General features: G+C 50.1%; 1 protein-coding gene across 1 annotated transcript in view; it reads left to right on the top strand.

The window, feature by feature from the left end:
- Window positions 1–2,547: 2,547 nt before the first annotated feature.
- The window catches only part of LOC130854319 (maestro heat-like repeat family member 5), a 66,150-nt gene continuing 57,171 nt past the window's right edge, over window positions 2,548–11,526 (top strand). Inside the window, exons 1-2 of the mRNA XM_057737012.1 lie at window positions 2,548–2,627; window positions 10,944–11,125. Coding sequence (XP_057592995.1) covers window positions 2,548–2,627; window positions 10,944–11,125 — 262 coding nt within the window. The remainder of the gene's footprint in view (window positions 2,628–10,943; window positions 11,126–11,526) is intronic.

The raw sequence follows: 11,526 nt of genomic DNA, 5'->3' as shown, positions 1-11,526 counted from the left end.
GTGCTTCCCCGTTCCCGAGAGGCTCATGGGGGACGCCGGTGTGCGGCATGACCCAGCCAGGCGCCTGCACCCCTGACACCTCACCATTTTCAGACGTGGGGAGGGGTGGAGGGAGAGGGACAAGGTGCAGATCCCAGGTCTCAGCAGGTGTCCCTCCCCGTGACCCCTGGGGCTGACGTCTGTCCACAGAGGAGGCCCACCCACCCCCAAGACCCCCCCCCATGTGATGTTCGAATCCCCCCTCCAGCACCGCCCCCAACATCCGGCCTCCCTGACCCCTGCAGGGATAAGAGCGCTCCCTCTAAAGCAGTTCATTCATTGCCTGGCAAGGGCTTGCTGGAAAGTCCTCCTGTGGAACACAAGGTTGCAGAAACCCTGCCTCACCATAATCGAGGTACTAATTAGTTTAGGACATTCTGAGAGCCCAAAAGGCCCAAGGGGAAGGTCAGGGGCCGGGACCCAGGAAATCTTGCAAGCTCATCCCCCTCGGGGCCCAGCCTCTCTCTGTACCCCACTTTCTCCTCCCTTTCTCCTGGAATCCTAAGTAGCGGGGCAGCCGTAGAGGCCCCCAACCCCAACACCTCACTCTTGGCCCCAATTCCAAATTCCTAAGGGGGGAACCGGTTGGCCCACCTTGTCCAATCAGCCTGGTCAATGTCCAACAACGACTCACCAAAAAAAAAGAAACCAAAGGCCCTGACTTTCAGCGTCGCCCATGGCCGTGACCTTCCCACCACGGCCGACCTCCCGCTGCCACGGTGAGGCCACAGCCCACGGAGTCCAGCAGAGATGCACACGCCTCACCGTGTGGAGGCAGGGACGCAGCTATAAATAACCTCTAGGACACAGGGGACAGTAAAAGCTAGCCCAGCAAGCAGGAAGTGGGGTACTTACTCCCCTCTGTTGTTAAGAGAGTCCATTTAATTGTAAGCTTGTATGATGGTTTTTAACAACCTACCCTCAGAATCACTGAGAATCTCAACACCAATCACGCAGGCCTGTTGGCCACCGGGCAGAGTGGCTGGGGGGGGCACACTCTGGAGGCGGGGGTGCACGGCCCTCAGAGAAGGGGCACCGCCAAGCACCTGTCCTGGCAGCTGTGGGGGAATGGCCCTCCCAGGGACCCTCCTCACTAATGGATTTATGGACCCAGTTTTCCACAGTGCCCTTCATGGTGCTAGAAGGATGGGATCGTGCAAATCAAGCTACATACAGGAACTACCCCACCCCCATCCAAGTGACCTGAGCAAACGGCTTGGAGAAAATCCCAAGGCCCAGCTCCAGGGCGAATGGTGAGGATGAAGACGCCAGGGGCCCTGGTGAGGCCGCCACAAACCTGCCCTCCTCCTTACTCTCCCCTCACCCCTCCCAGCCTCCGTCTCCTCCCCATCACAGGGTGCGAATACCCATCTCACAAAAGTCAAAAGTCGTGAAGTTAGGCCATCCACGAAAAACCAGGCAGCTGTGCCGAGTTGGGCATCCGTCTCTCGCCAAGCACCTCTCAGGGAAAAGTGATTTAAGCCTCAGAAGAAACTGGGGAGGGGGCATCATCACCCCGTTTCTAAAAGGATGACGGCCTCAGAAAGGTCATCTGGCCAGCAGAACCAGAGCTGGGGTCTGAACCCGCGGCCAGCTCTGAAGCCCGCAAGGCCTCGGTGGTGGGCGGTGGCCATCCGTCGTCTCTGTGGCTTCCCCCACAGTGACCCACATCCCGCACGGGGCTGTCTCCAGGGTGCAGGGGCTGCGGGCACCGCGTGGCTGCAAGGACTCCTCGAGATCAGGGCTGGCTGGGCAGAGGAAGATGCCCGCAGCCCTGGAGCGAGCCGGCCCAGCCGCAGGCCCAGGCGCCAGCAGTCCATGGGCCCTGAGGCCTCCTCACTGGTAGGGCCTCCAACAGCCGAGTATGGTGACAAGGGTCCGTGCTGGGAGTCCCGGTCTGCCTTCTGGACCCAGCCCCCCCTGCAGCCATGGAACTGGACCAAGGGACCACAAGCCAGAAGTGCCCAGAGACAGCTCCTGCTGGAAGACCACACAGTCCCAACTCTGCCACAGCTTCCCTGGCACGAGCGTGCATTAGTCACCTATGGCTGTGGAACAAACAGCCCCAAGCTTAGAGACTTAAAACCACACACATTCACTGCCTCCCAGTTGCTTGGGTCGGGAATGCAGGCAAGGATTAGCTGGGCCTCCTGCCTCAGGGCATCTCCAAGGTTCATCAAGGTGTGGCTGGGGCCAGCTCCTTGGGTGTCCGGAAGGACATAACTGAGAACCAGAGGTGGAGGGGCTGTGCCCGAGCCCACGCTGGGGACACAGGTGTACACACACGCACACACACACACACATGCACAAACACACACGTGCTGTGCCCAGAACACGCTGTTAGATTCCACAGCTCTGTGCCTGGAAAGGTGTGGTGGGTGCTGGAACCATTGTGACCTCAGGGGTGAGGTCAGGCCTGGCTGGGGTGGGGGAGGGGGTGCCCAGAGACAGAGCTGCTCCTCCGGACATGAGGCCAGAGCTGGCAGCACCTCCAAGCCGCACCCCAGCATGGACAGGCAGCATTCAGAAAAGCCACCCAGCCACGCCACGGCTGACGGCACCTCCTCAGCCAGCTCCCAGAAGCCCAGGTCAGCCCAGCACCAGGCAGGGGCACGTGGGCACCCAGGAGGGGACCCCCTGCAGGACAGCACGGGGCGGACCCCAGGCCCCGAGCCGAGGGAGGGGCACTGCAGCCGGGGTCTCCGGGGTTGGGCCCCCACCCGGCAGCCCTTGCCTTGGTGGAGAGGAGGCTGAGGGGAGCTCGAATTCCAGTCGCCGCCTGTGGCTGCCGACTCTTGTGGGGGCCAGAGGGGTGAGGATGAGGGACGGATGGGCAGACAACAGACTGTCCACTGCTTCCCTGAACCTCGACTTCATCGAGAGGACACAGCAGCCCGTGTCCTAACAGGCTCAAGGAACGTGCACCAAGGAAGCTTCCTCTGGGGCCTTCAGTCTCGTGTCCCCAGCGCCCAAGCGGGTGTGAGGGCAGCTCCACCTCCCGTGTCCAGCAGCTGGTCAGAGGCTGGCCGCCGGGCTCCCTCCCTGGCCTCCTCGGCCCCCCAGCCTGGGTGCACGCCATGGGGATGCGGGCAGGTCAGCTCTCCAGGCCATCCCTGGGGGGCTCCAGGGCGGGGTTCCCGTCCCTGCAGCTGTCCCCCAGGGAGCAGCCTGCACCCTCCCGACCGCAGCACTGCGTCTGCCTGCCTGTTACCAGGCCTGTCTCCCCTCTGCCGCATCCTGCATCACGCCTAGGGCCAGAAAACGCGCCCCCTGCAGCTGTTTGCTAACTGCTTTCCTGTGGCTTTTCTGTCTTTAAAAATACATTCACTCCTGCTCGCCTTGCAGCTGGGACGCAGGTTTGGGGTGAGACCGGGGTCTCGCTTGTGGCTGTGGCCCATGCTGACCGGCCCGAGGCCCCTCCTGGGCACAGAGGGAGGCCAGGCTTGGCATGAAAGCCTGAGCCCTCCAGGTGCACCGCAGGGGAGCACCTGGTTTTCTGAAAAGGGCCTTCCAGGAGGGGTCGAGGGTGTACCGAGGTCTGGCGGCCACATCCCTGGGATGCAGGCTTTGGAGTCTGGCGGATCTGAACGGGCTCCGTCCTGCAGAGGCTGTGTGTCCTGGGACGGGTCACTGAACCTCTCTGTGTCTTAGTACCTTGCGGGTTGGTATGAGGACAGTGTGGACAGGTCAAGCCCCCAACACATGGCCGTCCTCTTTGGTGGCAGTGGAGGCGCTGGTGAGGTGGGTTGCAGGGCGAAGGTGACGGAAAGGGAGGCTCCCATCTCTCCTGGGCAGGGTCAAGCTGCCCTGTCCCCAGAATGCCTTCATCCGTTCACCACTCACTCATTTATTCAGTCATCTAGCACCTACCCTGGGCACCTACCTTACCAGCCAAGCCTCCCTGACATGGCAGTTTGAAATAATCCCCAGAGCTTGTCAGCTCCCTGTCCTGCTTGGCTCCCGTCCTTCTCACTGTCCCCGGGATGTGAGCGCCACGAGGGAAGGCGTTTCTGTGCTTTGTCCCCTGATGAGCCCCCAGGTCCTGGAGCCGTGCCCACACGTTGTAAGCATTGGCTAAATACTCACTGAGTGGGCAGGGGCGAGCAGGGAGGATGCCGCCGTGGGCACTATGCCGACTCGGGGACCACGGAGCTGCTCTGCCACCCTCAAGCCAAGTGCCCCCACCCAGCCTCTGTTCCTGCACTGTAGAAACATCCAGCATGTCCCCTGGACAGGGTTGACTCCTCTGTGTCACCAGCTCAGGCGTGCAGGAATGCAGCACATCAGGCAACCCAGGGAGTGTCCCCTGCCTGGCCGCACAGTCACTGGTCTCCACAGAAGCAGATGGTGGGGAGGGTGGGAGGGTCCGCGGGCCGGGCATGGCCGAGGGATGGAGAGGGGCCCCCACATTCCAAGCAGGAATGCCACCTGGGAGGGGAGCTGAAGGAGGCAGGGCTCTGGTGGCAGCTCCAGGTGGACAGGAGGAGGACGGTCCCGCTGTCCAAGGACGGTCCTCCCAGCACATACTCACTCACTCAGTCAGTCGGCCTTCATGCAGGGCCTGCCCGGGAACACCGTGGGGACCCAGACACCGCCAGCACATCCCCAGGGAAGGAAGAGGACCAGGGACTCGTCAGTGGTGCCACCAGGATTCTGGGGAGCTCAGAGGGAGCCAGGGAGGGCCATCCATCAGCCAGGGAGCCTGAGGCACACCCCCAACCCCAGGAGGAAGTCAAGAAGGCTCAAGGGTGACTTCACATGGCCCTCACAAGAGGACAAGGAAGAAGGCCACATGCTCTGGACAGAGGGGAGAGCAAAGGCCCAAAGGCAGCTGGAAAGGGGCTCAGGCAGCTGCTCCTGGTGTGGAGGCTGCAGGGGACAGACCCCCAGGATCCTAGGGAGCTGGGAGGGCTGTCCCAGGGCTGTCCCAGAAGATCCGGCAGGGCTGATGGCCACTTTGGATACATCACTGCACCATTCATTCCACAAACATTTGCTGAGCCCCTGGTAAGTGCATCAGGCACTGTTCCAGGTGCTGGGGCCACAGCTGGAAACAAGAGATGAAGAGCCTGCCTCTTGGCTTACATTCCAGTGGCAGAGACAGCCAATGAACAATAGATATCGTACAGTGAATTATATAATGTCACAAGGTGAAAAGGGATACGGGAAGAAATTGACAGGTTTAGGGGGTGGAGAGTGAGGGGTGAGGGTCAGAATTTAAGGAAGCTCATCTAGAAAATATTTGAGCAAAGACTTGAAGGAGGTGAGGGACTGAGCAGCTCTCTGAAGGAAGGATGTTCTCCAGACCAAAGAACAGCCAGTGCAAAGGTCCTGAGGTAGAAGTGTGCCTGGCAGGTTGAGGAGCAGCAGGAGCTCACTGTAACTGGGGTGGCTGGAGTAAGCATGAAAGAGCAGAAGGAAATGAGGTGGAGGGGATCATTTTTGTTCTTATTTCTTTTGTGTTTTTTTTTTTAATTATAGTATTTCTTTTTTATTTACATATAGTAAAAGTCACTTTATTTATTTATTTATTTATTTATTTATTTATTTATTGGCTGTGTTGGATCTTTGTTGCTACATACGGGCTTTCTCTAGTTGCGGTGAGCAGGGGCTACTCTTCGTTGCAGTGAGGGGACTTCTCATTGCGGTGGCTTCTCTTGTTGCAGAGCACGGGCTCTAGGCATACGGGCTTCAGCAGTTGCAGCACGTGGTCTCACTAGTTGTGGCTCACGGGCTCTAGAGTGCAGGCTCAGTGGTTGTGGCGCACGGGCTTCGCTGCTCTGAGGCATGCGGGATCTTCCCCGACCAGGGATCGTACCCATGTCCCCTGCATTGTCAGGCAGATTCTCAACCACTCCACCACCAGGGAAGTTCAAAAGTCACTCTTTTCAGTGTCCAGTTCTGAAAGTTTTGACAAACTCATAGGCGTGTATCCACTGCCACAAACAAGCTGTGAAGCAGTTCCATCCCCCCACAAGTTCCCCATGGCCTTTTTGTAATCAAAAAGCAACTCCCTATCCCCAGAAACCGCTGATCTCTTTTCTGTCTGTGTAGTTTCACCTTTTCAGAATGAGGACAATGCAGCATGCAGCTTCGGGGCTCTGGTCTCTTTCACACAGCGTAATGCATCTAAGATTCCTCCGCATGGCTGCCTTTATCAGTCATTTATTTCTCGTTACTGCTGAGTAGTATCTCTGTGGATGTAACACAGCTCGTTTATGCGTTCACCAGTGTTTATGCCCTTGGATTTTTTCTGTTTGGGGTTTTTATAAACCCACTATAAACATTCGTGTACAGATTTTTGTGTGAAGTTGTCATTTCACTTGAGTAAATGCCTAGGAGTAGAATAGCTGAGTCGGATGGTAAATGTAGGTTTCCCTTGCTAAGAAAGTACCAAACCACTTTCCACACCGACTGTACCATTTTGCATTCCCACTGGCAATAATGGAGACTCCGGTTCCCCTGCATCCTCACCAGCACTTGGTATTTTCTGGTTTTCCTTCTTTTATCCATTCTAGTTTATGTGTACTGACATCCCACTCTGGTTTTAATTTGTTCCCCTCATGGGGAACGATGTTGAGCAGTTCTTAAGGGCTTATTTTCCATCTGCTTTTCTCCTTTAGTGGAGAAAATGATTCAAATGTCTATTTGAATCTTTTGCCTATATGTTCTCAGGTTGTTTGTGTTTTGTTTTGTGAGTTATTTGTGTATTTCAGACCTACTCTTTTATCAGATATGTGATTTGCAAATACTTCCTCCAAATCCGAAGCTTATCTTTTCACTTGTTATAGCTGTCTTCCGAAAAGCACACGTTCTTAACTTTGATGACTTTATTTACCAATTTTTTATTCTATGGGTAGTGCTTCTGGTGTCACATAAAAGATAACTTTGCCAACTCAAAGTCACAAAGATTTCCTCCTATATGTTCTTCTAGAAGTTTTAGAATTGTAGGTTTTACTTTAAGGTCTATAATCTATCTTGAGCTAATTTATATATGTAGTGATATATAAATTGGGATTTATTGTTTACATGTGTGTATCCAATTACTGCAACACCATCTGTTGACTACACTATCCTTTCTTAACTGAATTGTTTTTGCACCTTTATCAAAGTATGTGTGGGTCTTTTTCTAGACATTGCGCTTTGTTCCATTCATTTATATTTCTGTGCTTTTGTCAATACCACACTGTCCTGATCGCTATAGCTTTATAATAAATCTTCAAATAAGTAGAGTCTGTCCTCAATTTTGTTCTTCCTCAAAGCTGTTTCAGCTATCTTTATTCCTTTACTTTTCCATATAAATTTTAGAAACAACTTGTTGGCTACTACAGAAAACAAATCTTTCTGGCTGTGAAGGCTTTTAGTTGCAGCATGCATGATCTTTGTTGCCGCATGTGGGATCTTTTAGTTGCGGCATTCGAACTCCTAGTTGCAGCACGTGTGATCTAGTTCCCGGACCAGGGATCGAACCTGGTCCCTCTGTATTAGGAGTGTGGAGTCTTAGCCACTGGACCACCAGGGAAGTCCCTCTTTCTGGGATTTTGACTGGAATTGCATTGAACATTTAGATAAGTTGAGAGAAAACAGACATCTGAACAATATTGAGTCTTCCAATCTGTGAACATGGTATGCCTCTTCACTTATTAAAGTCTTGATTTCTTTCATCAATATTTTATATTTTATAGTATATAGATCTTACAATTATTTGATAGATTTCTACCTAAATATCTCATAATTTTTATTGCTATTGTATAAAGTATCTTTTTATTTTAATTCCCAATTGTTCATTGCTGGTATATAGAAACATGACTGATTTTTGCATGCTGACTTTATATTTGCAAATTTGCTGAATTCACTTTTTAGTTCTAGTAGGGTTTTTTTAGATCCTTTGGAATTTTCTATTTAGATAATACTGTCCTCTACAAATATGGGTACTTCCTTTCCAATCTGTATGCCTTTCATTTCTTTTCTTACCATCTTCTATTGACTAAGCCCTTGGTACAATGTCAAATAGGAGTGGTGAGAGCAGACATTGTTACCTCATGCCCAATCCTGTGGGGAAAACAGTGTCTCTCACCACTAAGTACAATATTAGCTGTAAGATTTTTGTAAATACTCTTTGTCAGATTGAGGAAGTTCCCTTAATTCCTGCTTTTATTGTGAATGGATGTTGAATTTTGTCAAATACTTTCTCTGTATCTATTGAGATGATTATATGATTTTCTTCTTTCGTCTACCAATAAGTTGAATTACATTGATTAATTTTCTTTTCTTTCTTTTTTTGTTTTTGGTTGGTTGGTTGGTTGGTTGGTTGGGTTTTCTGTTTGTTTGATTTTGGTTTTTGGCCATACCTTGTGGCATGTGGGATCTTAGTTCCCCGACCAGGAATCAAACACTGTGCCCCTTCCACTGTGCCCCTTGCAGTGGAAGGGCAGAGTCTTAACGTCCACTGGACCCCCAGGGAAGTCCCCACATTGATTGATTTTCAAATTTTCAACCAGCCTTGTATTCCTCAGAGAAATAGTGCCAGAAGTTTATCAAACGTTTTTATCTTTTCAAAGAACCAGCTTTTGGTTTTGTTGATTTTCTCTATTGTTTTTCTGTTTTCTATTTCACTAATTTCTGTTCTACTTTTTATTTTCTTTTGTTGGTTTTAATATGCCCTTCTTTTCCTAGTTTTTAAGGTGGAAGCTTAGGTCATTGATTTCAAACCTTTATTCCTTTCTAGTACAATAAATTTTAATGTTATAAATTTCCCTCTAAGCACTGCTTTAGCTGCACCCCATGCATTTCGATATGTTGTGTTTTTATTTTCCTTCAGTTCAAAATCGTTTTTACTTTCTCTTTTGATTTCTTCTTGGCCTGTGCATTATTTTAAAATGTGTTATTTAGTTTCCAAATGCTTGGGGATTTCCTATCTGTCTTTCTGTTATTGATTTCTGTTTTACCAACTGGCAATTTGTTTTCTCTTTGTCCCATCTCTCCTTTGTTCTATTTTTCTTTTCTTTCTACTTTCTACTTTAAAATGTTGCTCCACTGTCACTTGGTTTGCATTGTTTCTAACAAGAACTAATTCTTATTCTCATGGCTCTCATTCTTATCTTTATACTTTTGTATAAGATGTGTTTTTACCCCCTCTGGCTGTTTTTAAGATTTCCTCTTTATTTTAATGTGACTCAATATAGTTTTCTTCCTGTTTCTTTTGCTTGTGGTTCACTGAGTTTCCTGGATCTGTAGATTTATAGTTTTCATTAACTTAAAAACTTCAGATATTATTTCTTCAAATATTTCTCTGTCCTCTTTTCTTCTCCTGTGAGAACGCAAATTACACATACATTATGCCCTTTATAGTTGTCCCACAACTCACTGATGCTCTGTTCCTTTTTTTTTATTTCCAGTCTTTTTTCTATTAACATTACATTTTTGGATAGTTTTTGTTATGTCTTCAAGTACATTAATTTTTGCATCTACGGTGTCTAATCTGCCTTTAAACTCATTCTGTGTATTCTTAATCTTAAACATTGTATTTTTCATCGTTTTTATGTTTTCCATACCTTTCCTTAGTGTTCTTATATTTTACTCTACCGTGTTGAACATATGGAATATAATTATAACAATATTTCATGCCCTTGCCTACTAAGTCTATCATTTGTGTATTGGTTTTGATCATTTGATTTTTCTCCTCATGATAGGTCACATTTTCTTGCTGCTTTTGCAAGCCTGGTAATTTTCTATTCAGTGCTAGGCATTGTGAATTTTACCTTTTTGGGTACTGGATATTCCTTTACTTTATAAATATTCTTGAGCTTTGTTCTGGCATGTAATTAAATTATTGAAAAGCAAGTTGGTCCTTTTGAGGCATTCCTTTAAGCTTTATTAGGGCAGGGCAAAGCATTCTTGTCTAGGACTGAATTTTTTCCACACTATTGAGATAATATCATTCATAGTACTCTGACCAATGCCCTATGAATTACAAGGATTTCCACTCTGGCTGATAAAAAAAGGAACTACTCTCAGCCTGTGTGAGCTCCAAGAATTGTTTCCTCTGCTCCTTTGGGTGCTTTCTTTTTACACATGTACTCATCAGCACACAGACAAAGACTTGGAATGGGGGGAGGGGTGCAAGGGGGCAGGGCTCTGAAAATCTCCAGAGCATGCATTCCCTCCCTGTGCAGCTCTCTCCTATTATTCTTCCCTTTTTGGCCTCCTCAAACGTCCACCTCCATTTCCTCAACTCAAGTAGAGCACTGGGTTTTCTTGGGCTCCCTCCCCCTGCACTGCAAATTGGACATTTCTCAGGCAGAAAGCTGCAGCAATTTGGAGCTGGCCTTGTTGCTTTTCCATCCATCAGGAATCACTGTCTTGCCTTGCTTTTTGTTTAATATCTGTTATTCATGGTTTTGTATATTTTTTCCAGTTTTTCAGTTGTTTAAGGCAGGAGGGTGAATCTGGTCCTTGTGACTCCATCTTGGATGGAAGCACCAGTGTCATCTTCATCATTTTTAGGACTTTGGGTTTTTCTCTGAGTGCAATGGGGAACCATGGGAGGATTTTGAGTGACCTGATCTGACGCACATTTCATATTTCAATATTAAGAGGAGATGCCATACCCTGCGCCCTCCACCTCCTGCCAGCCATGTCTGTCCCACCAACACTTGCTGGGAAACAAGGCCCCACCAGGCCCACAGGTGATGCTGCCCACTCAGCAGTGTCCCTGGGGCCTCCAGACCCCTGCCCTTCTCCCAGGATTCAGCCAGTTCATTGAACAGAAGGGTGGGTGCAAGGAAAGATGTTGCCAAGCCTGATCCAGACCAAGGTGGCTCTGGGCATCTACTGCACCTGCATCCATGAATGCACACAAGGGCACCCAGATGCACACACCCAAGACCCCTTTTCTATTTCAGAATCTCCTCCCACATCTCTGAATCCACGAAGTACCAGTCTTACATGAAGGTACCTCGGAATTCTGCCCGCAGGGACAGACAGACACACCCCACCACCATCCTGCTCTGCAAGTCACGGAGCAGCCAGGCCGCCCTGGTGCCCAAGGAGCACAAGACATTCATGGAGGAAGCCTACAATGCAGGTGACCACCAGCCCTGGACTCAGGCATGGAAGGGTGGGGCCGTCAGCTTCCAGCAGACCCTATCAGTCCTTCCACCCAAAGAAGTCCTGGGGATGAAGGCCAGAGGAAGTCCACTCTCCGGGAGGGTGGGGATGTCAAGAGGTGTGGACATAGGCAGCTTTCAGCAGAGACTCCTGCCCATCTTCCTTGGCCTCTTCATGCCTCCTGAGGCACCATCCAAAATGCCCTCTCTCACCCCTCACCCTCTAGTCTCCTCTAACACCTTTCACACCTTAGAACCTCAGCTTACACTTGGCCCTCTCACTGGAATACTTTTCCCCTTATTCAAAGGACGACTCACCCTCATCCTTCCAGGCCAAGTTAAATGCCACTTCTTCTGAGAAGCCAGTCCTGACTCTCCC

The sequence above is a fragment of the Hippopotamus amphibius genome, chromosome 5, assembly GCF_030028045.1.
Source record: "Hippopotamus amphibius kiboko isolate mHipAmp2 chromosome 5, mHipAmp2.hap2, whole genome shotgun sequence".
NCBI classification, from domain to species: domain Eukaryota; kingdom Metazoa; phylum Chordata; class Mammalia; order Artiodactyla; family Hippopotamidae; genus Hippopotamus; species Hippopotamus amphibius.
Note: the sequence above shows the minus strand (reverse complement) of the source record. Positions and strands in the feature narration are given on the sequence as shown.